Source organism: Peromyscus maniculatus, chromosome 9, assembly GCF_049852395.1.
Source record: "Peromyscus maniculatus bairdii isolate BWxNUB_F1_BW_parent chromosome 9, HU_Pman_BW_mat_3.1, whole genome shotgun sequence".
In the NCBI taxonomy this organism is placed as follows: Eukaryota; Metazoa; Chordata; class Mammalia; order Rodentia; family Cricetidae; genus Peromyscus; species Peromyscus maniculatus.
In genome coordinates, this window is record NC_134860.1 from 75,618,140 (window position 1) to 75,637,553 (window position 19,414).

Below are 19,414 nucleotides of genomic sequence, written 5' to 3' on the forward strand. Positions count from 1 at the left end.
CAGCCCGAGACTCAACAGAGCTAACCTGCCAGATGCTTAGCAGTTCTTAACCTCTGGCCCTGAGTTCTTATTGCTAAACCCATTCATTCCCTATGGGCTGAGTCAGAGCCCTGGACCAGAGTAACCTGTGCCCCGTAACGTGTGGACAGGGTTCCTGACCTAGAATGCTTGCCCTGCCTGGGCTGGGTCTGTGGACTACTGGCAGTCCGTGTGCTCAGTCATTCATCAACATCTCAGGCTCCGGGGGAAACCTGCAATGTTCTCATTTACCCTGATTGCTCTCTCCTTTTTACTCTCTTGGAACACAGTGTTCTGCCTCCTGGGCCAGACCTGCTTTGGCACCAACAGCTCGTCTCTGTCCCCCTCAGCCCCAGCCCCAGCCTGTCTCCTCTGCTCACACCCGACCTAGTTATATGCAGCTTTGATCTGGGAGAGACCCAGCTGCCTTTATTTCCCCCCCCCCCCCAGTGAGGAAAGATTCTCGCCTCAAACAGGACTCTCCTCCCTAAGGTGTCCACTGAAAACAACAGAGCAAGATCAAGCCGCTACTTGAGAAAAGTCTGCAAAGAAGAGAGGATGGGGGCAAGTCACCCAGCCGAGGATCCAGCTGTCAGATGTCTGGCATGCAGGGAACTGCCACTCCAGCAAGAAGCATGAGGGCACTCACCAGCTTGCATGGCACTGTCCCTTCTGGTCTGCAAGATACCTTGTGCTTTCTCAATGTACCATGGTAACTTGTCCTGTGCTCCTCCTCATGGTAGAGCTGGGGAAGTTCCTTGGAATTCCTCATGCTTTCCTGGAGAACTCTTAGATTTGGCTCATGTATTCAGCCTTTTCTCTGGTTTCCCATCAAACCCTGTGATTCCCCACGTGAAGAATTTTTACAGTTATCCTTGGTAGATTGCAGTAGTAGTAAGTGCTAAAGAAATGCTGAATGGATTAGTGAATGAATGAATGAAGCTAATCAGTTGAGCTGTCATCCCACTAAAACCCTAAATGCAAATTCTCTGAACCACACAGATGTCCATCTTTTTTTTTATTTATTTTATTATTATTATTATTATTATTATTATTATTTTACAACACCATTCAGTTCAACATAATAGCCACAGAATCCCCTGTTCTCCCCCTCTCGCCCACCCCTCCTCCTAGCCCACCCCCCATTCCCACCTCCTCCAGATCAAGGTCTCCCCCAAGGACCGGGGTTGACCTGGTAGACTCAGTCCAGGCAGGTCCATTCCCCCCTCCCAGACCGAGCCAAGTGTCCCTGCATAAGTCCCAGGATTCAAACAGCCAACTTATGCAACGAGCCCAGGACCTGGCACCAATGCACAGCTGCCTCCCAAACAGATCAAGCCAAATGACTGTCTCATCCGTTCAGGGGGCCTGATCCAGTTGGGGGCCCCTCAGCCTTTGGTTCATAGATCCTGTGCTTCCATTCATTTGGTTATTTGTCCCGGTGCTTTATCCAACCTTGGTTTCAACAATTCTCGCTCATATAAACCCTCTTCTTACTCACTAATTAGACTCCCAGTGCTCCACCAGGGGCCCAGCCGTGGATGTCTGCCTTCAGATTCCTCAGTCCTTGGATGGGGTTTATGGCACCACTATCTGGGTGTCTGGCCATCCCATCACCAGAGTAGATCAGTTCCTGCCGTCTCGTGACCATTGCCAGCAGTCTTTTGAGGGGGTATCTTTGTGGATCTCCGTGGGCCTCCCTAGCTCTCTGCTTCCTCCCCTTCTCACCTTCTCATGTGGTCTTCATTTACCATGGTCTCCTATTCCTTGTTCTCCCTCTCTTTTCTTGATCCAGTTAGGATCTCCCACTCTTTCCCTCGACTGTCGCCCTTCATTGTTCCCACTCATGACCAGGCTATTCATGTAGATCTCGTCCATTTCTCCGTGTCTTTTTTTGGGGTCCCGTTTTCCAGGTAGCCTCACTGGTGATGTGAGTAGCAGTCTAGTCATCCTTGTTCCACATCTAGCATCTTCCTATGAGTGAGTACATACCATATTTGTCTTTCTGAGTCTGGGTTACCTCACTCAGGATGATTTTTTCTAGATCCATCCATTTGCCTGCAAACCGTGTGATGTCATTGTTTTTCTCTGCTGAGTAGTATTCCATTGTGTATATGTGCCACAATTTATTTATCCATTCTTCAGTTGAAGGGCATTTAGGTTGTTTCCAGGTATTGGCTATTACAAACAATGCTGATATGAACATAGCTGAGCAAGTGCTCTTGTGGTATGATTGAGCATTTCTTGGGTATATGCCCAGGAGTGGTATAGCTGGATCTTGGGGGAGATTGATTCCCAATTTTCTAAGAAAGCGCCATATTGATTTCCAGAGTGGTTGTACAAGCTTGCATTCCCACCAGCAGTGGAGGAGAGTTCCCCTAGTTCCACATCCTCTCCAGCATAAAGTGTCTTCAGTGTTTTTGATCTTAGCCACTCTGACAGGCGTAAGGTGGTATCTCAGAGTTGTCTTGATTTGCATTTCCCTGATGATTAGGGAAGTTGAGCAATTCCTTAAATGTCTTTCAGCCATTTGGGATTCCTCTGTTGAGAATTCTCTGTTTAGTTCTAAAGCCCATTTCTCAATTGGACTATTGGTCCTTTTGATGTCTAATTTCTTGAGTTCCTTATATATTCTGGATATCAGTCCTCTGTCAGATGTGGGGTTGGTGAAGATCTTTTCCCATTCTGTAGGCTGTCGCTTTGCCTTGTTGACCGTATCCTTTGCTCTACAAAAGCTTCTCAGTTTCAAGAGGTCCCATTGATTGATTGTTTGTCTCAGTGTCTGTGCTACTGGTGTTATATTTAGGAAGTGATCTCCTATGCCAAGGCGTTCAAGACTATTTCCTACTTTCTCTTCTAGCAGGTTCAGAGTAGCTGGATTTATGTTGAGGTCTTTGATCCACTTGGACTTAAGTTTTGTGCACGGTGACAGATATGGATCTATTTGCATCCTTCTACACGCTGATATCCAGTTATGCCAGCACCATTTGTTGAAGATGCTTTCTTTTTTCCATTGTATACTTTTGGCTTCTTTGTCAAAAATTATATGTCCATAGGTGTGTGGGTTAATGTCAGGGTCTTCAATTTGATTCCATTGGTCCACATGTCGGTTTTTATGCCAATACCAGGCTGTTTTTATTACTGTAGCTCTATAGTAGAGCTTGAAGTCGGGGATTGTGATGCCTCCAGAAGTTGTTTTATTGTACAGGTTTCTTTTAGCTATCCTGGGTTTTTTGTTTTTCCATATGAAGTTGAGTATTGTTCTTTCCAGATCTGTGAAGAATTGTGTTGGTATTTTGATGGGGATTGCATTGAATCTGTAAATTGCTTTTGGTAAGATTGCCATTTTTACTATGTTAACCCTGCCTATCCATGAGCATGGGAGATCTTTCCATTTTCTGAGATCTTCTTCAATTTCTTTTTTCAGGGACTTAAAGTTCTTGTCATATAGGTCCTTCACTTGCTTGGTTAGTGTTACCCCAAGGTATTTTATGTCATTTTTGGCTATTGTAAAGGGTGATGTATCTCTAATTGCCTTCTCAGCTTCTTTGTCCATTGTATATAGGAGGGCTACTGATTTTTTTGAGTTGATCTTGTATCCTGCTATGTTGCTGAAGGTGTTTATAAGCTTTATCAATTCCTGGGTGGAATCTTTGGGGTCACTCAAGTATACTATCAGGTCGTCTGCAAATAGGGAAAGCTTGACTTCTTCCTTTCCAATTTGAATCCCCTTAATCTCCTTATGTTGTCTTATTGCTCTGGCTAGAACTTCAAGTACTATATTGAATAAGTATGGGGAGAGTGGACAGCCTTGTCTCGTTCCTGATTTGAGTGGAATTGCTTTGAGTTTCTCTCCATTTAATTTGATGTTGGCTGTTGGTTTGCTATATATTGCCTTTATTATGTTTAGGTATGTTCCCTGTATTCCTGATCGCTCCAAGACTTTTATCATGAAGGGGTGTTGGATTTTGTCAAATGCCTTTTCTGCATCTAGTGAGATGATCATGTGGTTTTTTTCTTTGAGTTTGTTTATATGGTGTATTACATTGATGGACTTTCGTATGTTGAACCACCCTTGCATCCCTGGGATGAAGCCTACTTGATCATGGTGGATAATTGTTCTGATGTGTTCTTGGAGTCTGTTTGCCAGTATTTTATTGAGTATTTTTGCATCAATGTTCATGAGGGAGATCGGTCTGTAGTTCTCTTTCTTTGTTGCATCCTTGTTTGGTTTAGGAATCAGGGTAATTGTAGCCTCATAGAAGGAGTTTGGTAATGTTCCTTCTGTTTCTATTATGTGGAACAATTTAGAGAGTATTGGTATTAACTCTTCTTTGAAGATCTGGTAGAATTCTGCGCTGAAACCATCTGGTCCTGGGCTTTTTTTGGTTGGGAGACCTTTAATGACTGTTTCTATTTCCTTAGGGGTTATTGGACTATTTAAATAGTTTATCTGGTCTTGATTGAACTTAAGTATGTGGTATCTATCCAGAAAAATGTCCATTTCTTTTAGGTTTTCCAGTTTTGTGGAGTAGAGGTTTTTGAAATATGACCTTATAATTCTCTGGATTTCCTCAATGTCTGTTGTTATGTCCCCCTTTTCATTTCTGATTTTGTTGATTTGGATTCTCTCTCTCTGTCTTTTGGTTAGTTTGGATAAGGGCTTGTCTATCTTGTTGATTTTCTCAAAGAACCAACTCTTTGTTTCATTAATTTTTTGTATTATTCTCTTAGTTTCTAATTTATTAATTTCACCTCTCACTTTGATAATTTCCTGGCGTCTATTCTTCCTGGGAGACTTTGCTTCTTCTTGTTCTAGAGCTTTCAGATGTGCTGTTAATTCACTAGTGTGCGATTTCTCCAACTTCTTTATGTGGGCATTTAGTGCTATGAATTTCCCTCTTAACACTGCTTTCATAGTGTCCCATAAGTTTGGGTATGTGGTGTCTTCATTTTCATTGATCTCTAGGAAGTCTTTAATTTCTTTCTTTATTTCTTCCTTAACCCATTGGTGATTCAGTTGAGCATTATTCAGTTTCCATGAGGTTGTAGGTTTTCTGTAGTTTTTGTTGTTGTTGAAATCTAGCTTTAAACCATGGTGATCTGATAGAACACAGGAGGTTATTCTGATTGTTTTGTATCTGTTGAGATTTGCTTTGTGGCCAAGTATATGGTCGATTTTAGAGAAAGTTCCATGGGGTGCTGAGAAGAAAGTATATTCTTTCTTGTTAGGATGGAATGTTCTGTAGATATCTATTAGGTCCAATTGGGTCATGACATCAGTTAAGTCCTTTATTTCTCTGTTAAGTTTCGATTTGGGAGATCTGTCCAGTGGTGAAAGTGGGGTGTTGAGATCTCCCACTATTAATGTGTGGGGTTTTATATGTGGTTTAAGCTTTATTAATGTTTCTTTTACATATGTGGGTGCCCTTGTGTTTGGGGCATATATGTTCAGAATTGAAACTTCATCTTGGTCGATCTTTCCTGTGACGAGGATGTAATGTCCTTCTTGATCTCTTTTGATTGATTTTAGTTTGAAGTCTATTTTGTTGGATATCAGGATGGCTACCCCTGCTTGTTTCTTAAGACCATTTGATTGAAAAGTCTTTTCCCAGCCTTTTATTCTTAGGTAGTGTCTATCTTTGAATTTGAGATGTGTTTCTTGTATGCAGCAGAAAGATGGGTCCTGCTTTCGTATCCATTCTGTAAGTCTATGTCTTTTTATAGGTGAATTAAGTCCGTTGATATTAAGGGATATTAATGACCAGTGATTCTTCATCCCTGTTATTTTTGGTGGTAGAGTGTGTGTACTTCTCTTCTTTGGGGTTTACTGTTGTGGCTTTATCTATTGCCTGTGTTTTCAAGTGTGTATCTGACTTCCCTCGGTTGGAATTTTCCTTCTAGTGCTTTCTGTAGGGCTGGGTTTGTGGATAGGTATTGTTTAAATCTGGCTTTGTCTTCGAATGTCTTGTTCCTTCCGTCTATGATGATTGAAAGTTTTGCTGGGTATATTAGTCTGGGCTGACATCCATGGTCTCTTAGTGTCTGCATTACATCTGTCCAGGTCCTTCTGGCTTTCCAAGTCTCCATTGAGAAATCGGGTGTTATTCTGATGGGTTTACCTTTATAGGTCACTTGGCCTTTTTCCTTGGCTGCTCTTAATATTCTTTCTTTATTCTGTACATTTAGTTGTTTAATTATTATGTGTCGAGGTGACTTTTTTTGGGGGTCTAGTCTGTTTGGTGTTCTATAGGCTTCTTGTATCTTCATAGGCATTTCCTTCTTTAAGTTGGGAAAGTTTTCTTCTATAATTTTGTTGAATATATTTTCTGTGCCTTTGAGTTGGTATTCTTCACCTTCTTCTATCCCTATAATTCGTAAGTTTGGTCTTTTTATGGTGTCCCAGATTTCTTGGACATTTTGGTTCATGACTTTGTTGGCTTTAGTGTTTCCTTCGACTGATGGAACTATTTCTTCTACTGTATCTTCAATGCCAGAAATCCTCTCTTCCATCTCTTGCATTCTGTTGGTTATACTTGCATCCGAAGTTCCTGATCTTTTACTCAGGTTTTCTATTTCCAGCATTCCCTCTGTTTGTGTCTTTTTTATTTTTTCAATTTCCCTTTTCAGTTCTTGGACTGTTTCCTTTGTTTGTTTCATTGCTTTTTCATGATTTTCTTTCAGTGCTTTATTGTTTTCTTCCAGGACTTTAATGTTTTCTTCCAGGACTTTATTGTTTTCTTGGAGGGCTTTATTGTTTTCTTCTAATTTGTTTGCCCTTTCCTCTAGTTGTTTACATCGTTCTTCCAATTTTCTTGTCTTTTCCTCTACACAAGCCTCTACCTTCTTCATGAAGTTACTCATAAGGCTACTTTCTTCTGCTTCTTCCAATTTTTGGTGTTCAGGTCTAGATGTTGGAGGCGAGCTAGGTTCTGGTGATGCTGTATTGCTCTTCATTTTGCTGTATGTACTTCTGCCTTGACGTCTGCCCATCTCCTTGTGGTTCCTTCTTGGTCTTATCAGTGTACTTGTTTCACAAAGAGCTGACAGACTCAGGAAGACTCTCTTGTCCAAAAGGGAGTTCTCCTGTCCAACTCTTTGGTCCAGAAGGGAAGTCAGGGGCAAGCTCTGGTCCAGAATGGCAGTCGGGGACAGGCTGGGAGCTGGGGGCCGGTCTCTAAGTCTCAGGAAGTGGCTGGGGTCTCGGGCAGATGGGCGTGGGGGCAGGGCGCGGAGACTGCAGGGGCTGTCGGGGGGCTTGGAAAAGGGGATCCCTCCCGGTGGGGCTAGAAGGGGAGCTGTCCGGTGGCCAGAACCCAGCGCCAAGCTGTGCAGGCCTCCCCGCAGTGGCTGGTGCCCAGGGATGGGGTCCGGGCTGGACCCGGGGACTCACCTCTGGTCCAGAAGGGAAGTCGGGGGCAGGCTGGGGGCTGGGGGCCGGTCTCTAAGTCTCAGGAAGTGGCTCTGGTCCAGAAGGGAAGTCCGGGCACAGATGTCCATCTTGTCCAGTCTCTGCCACCAGCTATGGAAGCTGCAGCATGTCTGAGGGCCATGAAATGAGTTCAAGGCTAGCCTGGGCAACTTAGTGAGTCTCAAATTAAAAAGGGAAAAGAATGCTGAAGGTAAGCGCTTGTCTGGCATGTGCCAGGTCCTTGGTTCAGTCCCTGGTACTGAAAATATACAAGCTCATCTCAGAAGTAAAATCCCGGACCATAAGACCCCAAAGCCAGACTCCTGTTTCAGCCATTCATCCTTCCAACTGAAACAAGAAACACTGCTAAGTTCCTGCTTCCTGCCACCCATGTCTTTGGAGCCAGGGACACAGAGAAGAACTAGACAGGACCACAGTATGAACGACCCTTGTTTCATCTATGAGCAGTGTTTCTAAAAGGTGGTGCTGTTGCTGAAAGATAAATGGCACTGGTGGCAGCGCTGGTTACAAGCGGAAAAGTCACAGATCATGGCCACAACTACCAGAGTTACAAGGAGCTTTCTTAGAAGGAAGGGGGGGTAGGAGGGAAGAGAGCCAGGCTTGGGGGGAGGGAGAGATGACGGAAGCAGAGCAGAGAGCAGGGAACAGAGAGAGAGAGAGTGGGGGTCCGCGTCCAGCTTTTTTAAGGCATGACCATGTAGTCTCCAATGCCCGCTGATGACATAAGACGCGAGACCCCGAGCTGCACATGTCCAGGATCCTAACAGTTTCATCCTTGAATGGACCTTCCATGCTGTAGTGTGAGCTGGCTTTCTGTTTCCCTCGAGTAGAAACCCCAGCTCCTGGTTCATGGATTTCACAGGGGTAGCTCTTACCTGCCAGGCGGGGGGACTGGTGCCCAGCATTTGCATGGCCTTTACCTGTGGCCGCTGAGTGTTGTGTTAGATTTTTAATGCTTCTACTTCAGCTTAATAAGCTAGTACATAATATGCTTTTATGCTATTTGAGAAATAATTCCTATTTATGCAAATATTGTTTAAAAATAATGTTTTCTTTTTCAAAAAAAAGAAAGAAATGACTAATCCTTGCCTTCTTTCCCACTCACATGCCGAATCCTGGATCCTTTGAGGTCCAGCATAACTTGTGTTAATTCCTTTCTAAGCCCCTTTCAAGCCCCTGCACTCACCATGCAGATTTCATTAAACCTCATAGTCTCTTCCTACTTACTGATGCCTCAGAAAAGGCAAGGAGACTCCCGTTACATACTAAACATTCTGCTCAGGAATATACTGTCTTTCTGTCTCCATTGCTGAGTATTTATCTATTTGGCCTCGGGATAGAAAGCAGACAGGCGTCTGTTCTGTTCGAACTAAAGGCAAATGCAAGCACCAGGCTCCCATCTCATTTGCGGGAAACATCTGTTTATTATAATGCACGGGGCTCGAGTTTCAGGGTTTGCAGTCCTGAGTGGCTCCAGCCTTAAATCATCCTGTGTTGGCAAACAATAGCGAAGGCCAGGCCAGGAGAGAAACAGATGTATGGGCTGAGATTAAAGGAAGAGCACAGGCAGGCCAGCGTTCCCACCACCGGCATCTGTGGCTAACGCACTCACCTATGGAAGCAGTGTTGCAGGGACTGTAACACTGAAAGCCTTTGTGCCTTGAACTTCTTTATGATTGTCATCTACATGAGCAGAAGAAATTGTGAGTCTGTGTGTGTGTGTGAGTGAGTGTGTGTGTGTGTGTGTATACACGTGTGCGCACGCGCACATGTGTGTTAATTGTATGGGTACATTTTAGATGTAGTATCCTGTATTAAATGACTGGAGGCCAAAACTGTACCTTGTGCTGGCAGCCAAACTTGGTAATGTGTAAGAATTTCCCGCGTGGCACTGGTTTTGAAAGCATGAAGGGTTCATGGAGAACAGCTGAGGCTTGGCACGATGAGAAGCCAGGAGAGGGCGTTAGTGAATGAGCAGCATCAGCTGAAAGAGGAGCGAGCCAGTAAGCAGCATCACTCCGTGGTCTCTGCATCAGCTCCTGCCTCCAGATGTCTGCTTTGAGCTCTTGCCCTGACTTCCCACCATTATGCACTATAAGCTGGAAGATGAAATAAACCCTTTCTTCCCCAAGTTGCTTTTGGTCATGGTGTTTTAGCACAGTTATAGAAAGGTAACGAATCTAGCAATGAATGAAGCTGGGTCATTTTTAAATGAGAACATTGAAACCATCATCTCTCTATATTTTTAAATATGGAGCCAGATCTGGGCCCTTGTTCCAACTCTGTCATTTGTCTGCTTTATGATGTAGGACATTTTACTTAAATGCTGTGAATGTCCGTTTGTTTGCCTATGAGGTGTCATAACGCAGTGAAATCTTGTGATGAACTTGTAAATAAACCAGTTTGGTCTCATCCTTGTCCATTTCTAAACTTTTTTTTTTTTTTTTTACAATACTATTCAGTTCTACATAATAGCTACAGATTCCCTTGTTCTCTCCCTTCTTGCCCCCCTCCCCTTCCCCCCAGACCACCCCCCATTCCCACCTCCTCCAGATCAAGGTCTCCCCCGAAGACTGGGATCGACCTGCATTTCTAAACTTCTATATGACTTCTTGATATCACTGTTCTGAGCCCTGTTGTCACAGAATTGTGGGATCCTGGAATGCTGTTGTTGTTGGAATGCAACACACATGCCACACACCCAGAATGAAAGCGTCTGACTACAGCCAGGCTAGTACACTGGGGCTGTGGATCAGGGCCACCCTGCTTAGGCTGCTCCACCCAGGGAGAGGTGGACATGTCTGCAGTGGCTAGAGGACTCCTGTGTCTTCTCCCTAAAAGGAAAAGCCTGGCCTTCCATATCTTCAAGCTTCTCTACAAACTCCATCATTGCTTTTGCTGCTGGGTTTATCTAGCTGCTCAGCACAGCTACGAAAAGAATAAAGCTGTACATGGCCAAGGTTCCTGTGTACATGAGAACCGAACAGGAGATGGGGACATAAAGGTCAAAGGGCAAATACCTAAGAGGAGACAGGGAAAGACAGGAGATGAAGAGGTGGTTTAATTTCGTGCTTTCAGCGTGGCAGATGATCGTCATGTCTTCTCTTGGTGTGACCATCTGCCTACTAACTTTATCTTACTGAAGAGAGTGTTGTCCTCTTAAAAGAAAAAAAATCCCCGAGAGAGGGATGCCCCTTGTATCTAGTTGTGCAAATATCCCTTTGGTTAGAAAGGGCTATTTTATTTGTTTTTAATGACAGATAAATCAGATCCATTTGTCACACGCAGAATGATGCCTTAAGGTGTTAAAGTATGTGTACCCATGGGGAAGTGGGTCCATTTACCTACCCTTGAATTGCCCCATGGAGTTGTTGTTTTCATGGATGGTTGAGAACCTTCAATGCCTCACCCCCATTTGGCAAAATGTTTATCATTAGAAACCATAGTCATTAACATGGACAGCGATCTCCAGAACCTGCCTCTATCCAACTGTAATTGTCTATCTTTTGACCAACCTTCTACCCAGCCCTACCCAGTAGACTGGCAGTCACCATTCTTCTCTGTTCATTCAATTTTATTTTTATTTTTTTACATTTTGTCATAGGGCACTTGGTCATATTTATAAGTCTGGCTTATTGCACTTACCAGCCATCCATAATGCCACGAGTCCTTCCTTTGTATTGCTGGCTGGTACCCCACTGTTCACACACCATAGTTACTTGATACATCTGTCTGCTCATAAATCTGGGTTGATTCTCCATCCTGGCTATTGTGACCCCTGGTGCAGTGCACGTGGAAGTACAGATGTCTCTTGATCATTCCCTTTGGATATCTACCTACCAGTGGGATCACTGGGCCCATGAAAGTTCTGTTTGTACTGATTTCCATAATGGCTGCATTTATTTATACAAGGACTCTCTTTTCTCTCTGCCCTTGCCGACACTTATTATCTTTTTTAAATCCTTATATATCACCTTTGACATTATTTGCTTCATTGTCACACTTAGAAATCAATTCAGCATTTTATATGGAAAAATCTATCCTCTGTGGCTCTGTTTAGTTTTGTAGTTGTTTTTGATACAAGGCATAAAAATTTCAGAAGGGTGGGCCAACAGTTTATTGATAGAATAAAAGGGAGTAAGTGTGATTATATAATAGAATTCAGAAATATATATATAGCTAATTTTATACCTGCGTGCCTCTAACCCAGGCATAGCAATTATAATCACTCTTTCGTGTCAGGCCCCTTCCCCTAGGAGAAATGGGTCAGGTGGGACTGGGGTGACTGTTATAAAGCATGCACATAAAAATTGAACTTCCCCAAATGTAGGTCACTTGGGCAAGAAGGCACTTCTGATAAAACTAGGCTGACAATTAGATTTTCAGGGCACTTCAATGCTAAATGTTCTTTCTGTGCTCTAAATCATAAGACGGTGTAAACAATAGCCTAACATTAAGAAACAGAAAATTGCATTCCCTATAATAGCAGAGCTTCGTGGCACATGGTTCCATGGCACATGGTTAATACGCTGTGTTCTGTTCTGCCGTGCTACTATTTTAAGGAATATAATTTCCTTTTTGTATAGTTGCAGGTTCTTCATTTTCCTCTTTCTCTCCCTTTACCCTTCTAGAATAGCTTTCTATAATGCTACATCATGTGCCAAGAAAAACCCTTGAAAAAGAGAAAAAGTAAAGTCGGCTAACCTGTGCAGGACAGTAACACAAACAGAAACCGTGGGGTGAAAAATCGCTAGCCAAAGTGTTGTCTTGTGTGCCTTGCAGACTCGATCTGTGTGCCAGGCTTCGATCCAGGCCTCAACATGATGACTGGAATCACCCCCATTAACCCGATGATACCAGGCCTGGGACTGGTACCACCCCCACCCCCAACAGAAGTGGCCGTCGTCAAAGAAATCATCCACTGCAAAAGCTGTACTCTTTTTCCCCAAAATCCAAGTAAGTACAAGAGAGAAGTATTTGCTTTTTCCTTTGCAATGGCATTGTGTTCATTTTCAGATGTGAGATGTTCTACACAAGGCCTTTAACTTGTGTATTAGGAGAGGTCCATAAGGGCGTGTCCGTGCATCTGTCCAACAGCTGAATAAACACTGTGAAGCCAGTACGTGGGCTCTGAAAATTTAAGTGTAACTTTAAGAATCTTTTCTGTGTGCAGTGAACTAGGATTTTCTGGAAAGCATCATGTGAAAACTATCACTCTTTCTAGCTGTTCACAAATGGGAAAAAAAGTCTGAAGTGTGTTTTGTTAGATAGAAATTTGAATTAACCTGGCGGTTGGCAATTTCGGAGAAAGGCGAGAGGTGGGAGGAATACGCAGCTCAGAACTTCTGGGCCAAATCACACTCACTTAAACGACCTACATATTTGATTAATTTAGCCTCCGATACTAAGTTTATAGGCTTAAATAGCTAGAATTTTTAATTCATATTAATCAGTGTTGCCTGTTCAAAGCGGACTTTTCAGGAGATTGCTTTAGTAATCTACATATAAACCAGGCAAAATGTTGTGGCAGCATACGTTTTATCTTTTCATACGGCCTCCTCAAACTTTAATAGTGTGCTCCTTTAAATGTGAATAATCATGGAGGTTTTATTCCGACTCAGCATTTTGCAGCCAGGTAGGTATTGTTACATGCTTTCACGGCTGTGTGTCCCTCTGCCTGGGATGCCGCCCCTCCATCTGGCAAGAAGACAAAGCAGTAACAAGCCAGGGTTTTTCATCATGTTGTCATTTCATCAGGTTTTGTACTTTGTGAAGCTCTCTCCCCTCCCTTTTTATCTTTTATTTTTATTTTTTTTATTTTTCTGGGTTTCTGATTTATGAAAGAGAAGTGACATCATGCTAACGTGTGTTATCTCGGACAAGCATAGCAACTCTGTGTAGAAATGACCATGAGAAATAAGGGTTGGGAGGAGGAGGGGAGACAATCAGGAAACATAAGAGCCCAGGGGTGAGATGGGGCGCGGGCAGGGGTCGGGGAACATACGTTGGTGTAAAAACTGATTGGGCCTCAGTCTGGAGAGAACTGTGCCAGCCTAACTTTTGCCCGGTGAACGTGGTAAAGAGCTGATCACTAAGAGACAAATCTCCGTGTTTCACTGTGTATTAGATCTTCCGCCTCCTTCCACGAGAGAACGACCTCCGGGGTGTAAGACTGTGTTTGTCGGAGGATTACCAGAAAACGCCACGGAAGAAATTATTCAAGAGGTCTTTGAGCAGTGCGGAGATATTACAGCCATCCGAAAGAGCAAGAAGAATTTTTGTCACATTCGCTTTGCAGAGGAATTCATGGTTGATAAAGCCATTTACCTTTCCGGTACTTCGCTTTACAAAAGGGGTTTGCTAGGCATCTTGTCCTGTTTTGTGATGTTAATACGAGCTCATTCCCTTTTGCCTTAACGCACTGTAAGTTCCAGCAGTCTGGGGCAGGAGAAGGAGGTAGTCGCCTTTTAGCTTGGCTGCCACGTGGTGCTTTTTGTTAAGCCCTGTGCCTCTCCACAGGCAGGATTTCCTACCATCCAGTCTTGAGGAATTCCACGGAGTTTCTAATTAATGTTCTCAAGTGCGTATTAGATGAAAAGCAATATTTTGAGTACTGAGGACCATTATTATTATTGGATGTAATCCTCTGGGGGAGTAAAGTACTCTCTCAGAATAATTTCAGTTTTTTAAAAGTGCATTTACAATCTTCACCCCAGGGATAGTGAAGCAAGAGCCTCCTCCTTGCAGGGAATTTGCTCCTGAGCCTATGATAGGCCCACAGTCTGTCATCACACACTTGGTAGTTTAGCAGCCTGCTCTACCATCCTTAACCTGAGGACCAGGTTTTAGGAGAGTTTGGGGAATGTTAAAAGGAAGCCTAGTGCCACCTTCCATTTGGGGTATTTATTTGGACAAGTATGTTGAGTCAGTGTACAAAACTCAATCAAATCAAAAAAGATGCTGAGGCTAATATTGACAGTGACTGTAGAAGTATTTATTTTTTAGATTCCACTCACTGTCCTTGGCTCATACTCGAGTTACATTTGTGCAGTGGACCACTCTGCAAACCACCTACCTAATTCTAAGCAGAGGTAACTTGGGATTCGAAAGAGTCCAGTTTTCCTAATGTCTGCAGCCAGCTTCCACTGCCACAGCCTTCTGTGTAAGCTCCAGAAGCCTTAGGTTTTCTGAGCAGAGGCTCTCTTGCTCTAGATGGGGATCAAAAGAATGTTAAGACCCTTACTGTAATTAAGCCATAAAAGTGAAAAAATCAAGTCTGACCATTCCACAGTGGGAATGAAAGGCAGACCCAGAACAAAGGCATTTTGCAGTGCACACCCAACTGTTAAACCTTTGGGGATACTGGGGAGAGTAGGGTGCTGGCTGTCCATCTCCCTCAAATGCAGAATAGCCAGTTTACCAGCCAGGAAACTTAGATGGGTTCATCACATGAAGTGCAATGTGGGAGCCACTGGGTGTGAGATTGTTATTTAACAAAACAATCCTGACCAGGATAAAGAAGGACGGATACTTCTTTCCCATCAGCCTGCCTGGAAATCTGGCCTTTAATCACTACATTCAATCAAACTATTAACTACTCATCCATAAGACTGTAACTTTATCTCGAGTGATTGAAGAAGGGGGTAGGTGACTGGTCCTTTTCAGCACTAACACAATTCAACTTTTAGACCAAATGAAAAACTCGAAAGATGCTAACAAGGATGAACAGTGCCAAACGTAGACATAGAGGGAGGTATAGACTTAAACTTGGATTCTCCTGGGTCGCTCTTGTAGCCAGAGGAAGCAGAGGCCCCACCTGGAGCCTCCCCTGCCTGGGTGCAGCGAGGTCTCCAGCTCTGCTAGGGTGGCCTCGGCAGCCTCAGCTGCAGAGCAGAGCTGAGGAGGTCTGAACTCCCAGCTAACTGGGGGGTGGGGGCAGGAAGGAGAGAAGGTTGCCCCTCCTCTGTGCAATCTCCTGCAAGCCCAAACCCAGCTGGAATGCCTAATTTTAGGACCACTTTCACATTTGAGGGCCCGGCTAAGTTTAGCCTCGGCCTCATCAGAGTCTCTTTTAAGGCTGTAATGATGATGTTCGGATGAAAGAGAGGACCAGAACTGTTTTAGAAAGTGATTCTCTGGATGCAAGCGGGCAAAGTTGTTTGATCAGCCCCGACAGCTGGCCAGTACCTGACCTGCTGGTGTGGCTCTCCACAGCCCACCACTAAGACATAGTTTGCGTCCGCATTAATCCTGCTCACATGTGAGTGGCCATTTGTGTGGCTGATGGGCATTATTATGTTTCCAGGTTTTTAGATGCTGCTGCGGCAGCCTAGAAGAGAGTTCAATCAGATGGGATCTGTAGGACCTGTAGCAGATTTGTAATTTCTCAAAGTGCGAAGTGCCCAGCTGGGGACAGTCCAGCTTCCATAGGCATTTGTAGCTCAGCTTTACCCCAAATGCCACTGTTACCCATGGAAATGTACCGTGACAAGGTCCACGCAGCACAGCACAGCACAGTACTTCCCAGCTGCATGTCACTTGCAAAGCCCCTGCATGGCAAAGGTGCTTATTTTTGCTTTCTCTTCTAGCAGCCCTGGCAGACATGCTCCCACTAAGACTTGAATTTATGTTATGAAAATCTGAGTACTCCAAACTGAAGAGCAACCTCACCCTCAACGCTTGCTCATTTGAAGTTAGGCCGGCTGGCTGCATTCAGTCCAGTTGACCTCTCACACACACTACCCAGTCTTCATGAGTTGGATAGTTCACAGTAACCTCCAACCCCTAAGGATTCCAATTTGTGTGTGTGCGCGCGTGTGCGTGTGTCCTAGCTTTGGGCTCTTGCCCAAGCAAGCCTCCTGTGGCCTTCAAAGATTGCATGGACAATTTGTGTGGTACTGCGGGCTGGATGGGGTGCTATGGGGCCTCTTGATTGAAGGTAAAATATTCTCCTGCATGCCCCCAGAGGATAAGTGGAAATAAAACAGCACTACCAAATTGCCTGGGTAATTGTGGCTTCTCTAGCAGCTGAGAGGAAGCTGAGCGGGCTGTGTTTGCTAGGGGAATGAGGCAAAAGGCTGTGAGCAAAGTTTGGGAATTTACTTAGCAGACCCCTTTAAATACCAGAGATGTTGTTTATTTACTCATACTCTGCCTCTTTCCAAAAAGAATTTGAGTGCCTATGCAATAGAGTTATAGTACATTGAAGAAAAGAAGGAAAAAAAAAAAAAAAAAGCAAGACCGAAAAACATACTACATGCCAAATTAATTTCTGAACTCCCTAGAAGCACAGGGAGGAAGGGGTGGCCAGGATTTAGTGCCTAGGTTCTCAGTTGGTGATGCGGGACCTGAGCATGGTGAGGGTCCCTCTGAGAAACTTCCCGGGGCTCGCGGGGGTGGGGGTGGGGGTGGGGTCTTTATCTCCACATCTGTGTTTCATGGTTTACTGATTGGGAAGATACCTGCCTCCCACCTCCTAGGAGGGAAAAGTATCCTCACCTGTCCAGAGGCCAGCGAAACAAGTGCATGGTTGCCTAGCCTGTGGGAAGCCCGGACCAGAGCGTGTGTCCCCCTGAGCTGGGGTGACCTGGCTCTCCGATGCTTTTAGGTTACCGCATGCGGTTAGGGTCTAGCACGGATAAGAAGGACTCCGGCCGGCTCCACGTCGACTTTGCCCAGGCCAGGGATGACTTTTACGAGTGGGAATGCAAGCAGAGGATGCGCGCCCGGGAGGAGCGGCACAGACGCAAGCTGGAGGAGGACCGGCTGCGGCCACCCTCGCCACCGGCCATCATGCACTACTCAGAGCATGAAGCCGCCCTGCTGGCTGAAAAACTGAAAGGTAAGGAGGGACTCCCGCCAGAGTCCGCCTGCCCCTCCGGCTTAGCCACTGACTATAAGGAAGGAAAAAAGGAGAGATCTTCTGTAGATGCCAGGTACCAGTGTGTCCTGCCCTTGCAGGCCGCTTGGAAGTGGGGGCGAGCTGGAGTCTGCAGACCCCTGGGTTCCATCAAACTGCTAGGGACAGAGCTGTTACTCTGTGAAACTCTCTGTCTGAAGGGCAGAAGGGCAAGCAGGCCCAGCCCCAGCAGCAACCTGTGGTCCCCAGCCTGTGCTCTGTGAGCCCGGGCAGAGGCCTCACCCACGAGTCAGCATTTCCTAGTGCTCTCCAAGTTCTGTGGAATGTGCAGGTCCACTAGAGACTGAAAGCTTTTCCAAGACATCTTTACATACAGTGCCAGCGAGGGTGTGTGGACGAGAAGAGAGAAAATGTAGACAGGTCCCTGTCTTCAGAGGCGGGCTTAAAGGAACCGTTGTCACACCTCCAGATGAGTGACAAGAGAGGAGGGACAATTCTTTCATATACATTTCTTGTATACGTCTGTGGGTGTGCTTAGGTCTATTAGTGACCGAAGTGAGTGCGCTGGGCGACATCTAGGCATTTTATAGGCCAGTGGTAGGTGGTGATCAGAGCTCCTGAGGTTGCCAGGTGCTGTCAGGGCCATAGCGGATCACAGTTGCCACAGGCAGGTGTCCACAAGTAAATGAGTGACCGAAAACAAAGCAAATGGCCTCAATGTCAACTCAGGCATGTACAACATGCTCTGGGAATGGCGGCGAGTGTGGACACAGTGGGTAAAGGGATCAGGAATCTCTTCACAGAGCAGGCAGGATTTGAATTTGGTGGGGTAAACAAGATTTCTCCCAAGTTAGAAAGATTCCTAAAGGCAATCTAACCAGAGGCTGGAGCCCCAAAAACAAAGATGCACAGGAAACCCAGAGGACTTGGTATGGGCACTGCATTCCTCAAGTAAGGTAAGGCTGGAGAGTGAGTGTCTCGGCTAGAAGCCCGGGGCTGTTGTTGGCCTTGGTTGTTCTGTAAACAGTAGAGAGGGTTTCACAAATGTCTGATGAGAAGACATTTTGGTTGGTTCTCGAGGTTTTAGAGCCTAGCTCATGTATTATTGGCAGTGTCTTAAATGGATGGGATGGTCTTACTGAAGGAAATGAACAAAAAGCTGCCTATCACCAATTTTAGGAAGATTGGAAATGGCATTCTATACTTTGTCTAAAAAGCAGGGCATGTGCTTGTAGCCACCATTCCTGTCAGATCTGAGGACTCCTAATTAGCTACAGTTGCCACTGAACTGCCCCTCTCCAGCTACTGAGCGTTGCCTGCCGGTCCCCTTGGTAGCTGCCCAGACGCTCCGAGAAGGCCCAGAGTCTAGGCATTAATATGCAGAGACTGTTCCTTCAGTAAGACACATAGGCAATGCAAGTTCAGCCTAAATGGTATTAGGAAAATACAGAATGAGAAAGAACATTACAACCAGGAATGCTCATTGGAATAAATACTCTTTTTGTTAACGTCAAGTGAATTTTGTGGTACCACCCTGTGGTCTCCGTGACCTGACTGTTTTTAAGCCCAGCTAGCTCAGTCAGTAGAGCGTGAGACTCTCAAGATGGGTTCAATCATGGCCACGCCTCGGGTCTGTACTACGTGGAGGAATTTCATGAAGGTTTGGCATCTACATTATGTTATTTTTATGAAGCGAACATCAAAAGTGCCAATTGCATGTATAAGGTACATGGCATTTGCCTCTACTTTTGGAGGATAGCAGATTGGGATGTCAATTTGCTAGAGTAATTTGTGAGCCTTGCCATTTCAAAAATGTATATTTATATAGATGAGTATAATTTGCAGAATTCGGAAGCTGTACCTTTGCCAAGTACCGTGTGTGATCCCTTGAGGAGAGAACAGATTGGAAATTTTAATAGATGGTTCTTACAGTAGAATGAACGAGCTGCAGATACATCTTAGGCAAGAGTCAGGTAATACCATGCTTGACAATTTCAACCCAAGCACAGAGTTTGGAATATAAACAGCATTTAATTGCTTAGGAAATTGGCTGCCTCAGAGAGGAAATCCACTCTCTGCTCCTTAGAACCCTGTAAAGGCTGGCA

The 19,414-nt window shown here is 44.8% G+C and overlaps 1 protein-coding gene across 10 annotated transcripts in view; it reads left to right on the top strand.

Moving 5' to 3' along the window:
* The window catches only part of Enox1 (ecto-NOX disulfide-thiol exchanger 1), a 565,632-nt gene that overhangs the window by 400,751 nt on the left and 145,467 nt on the right, over positions 1-19,414 (top strand). For 9 of the 10 annotated variants that reach the window (XM_076545410.1, XM_042285220.2, XM_042285223.2 and 6 more), the window contains 3 exons: positions 12,233-12,406; positions 13,578-13,784; positions 17,058-17,291. In XM_076545410.1, coding sequence (XP_076401525.1) covers positions 12,233-12,406; positions 13,578-13,784; positions 17,058-17,291 — 615 coding nt within the window. Of the gene's footprint in view, positions 1-7,510; positions 7,641-12,232; positions 12,407-13,577; positions 13,785-17,057; positions 17,292-19,414 lie in introns of all 10 variants that reach the window. The other variant, XM_076545412.1, reaches the window with a different exon arrangement.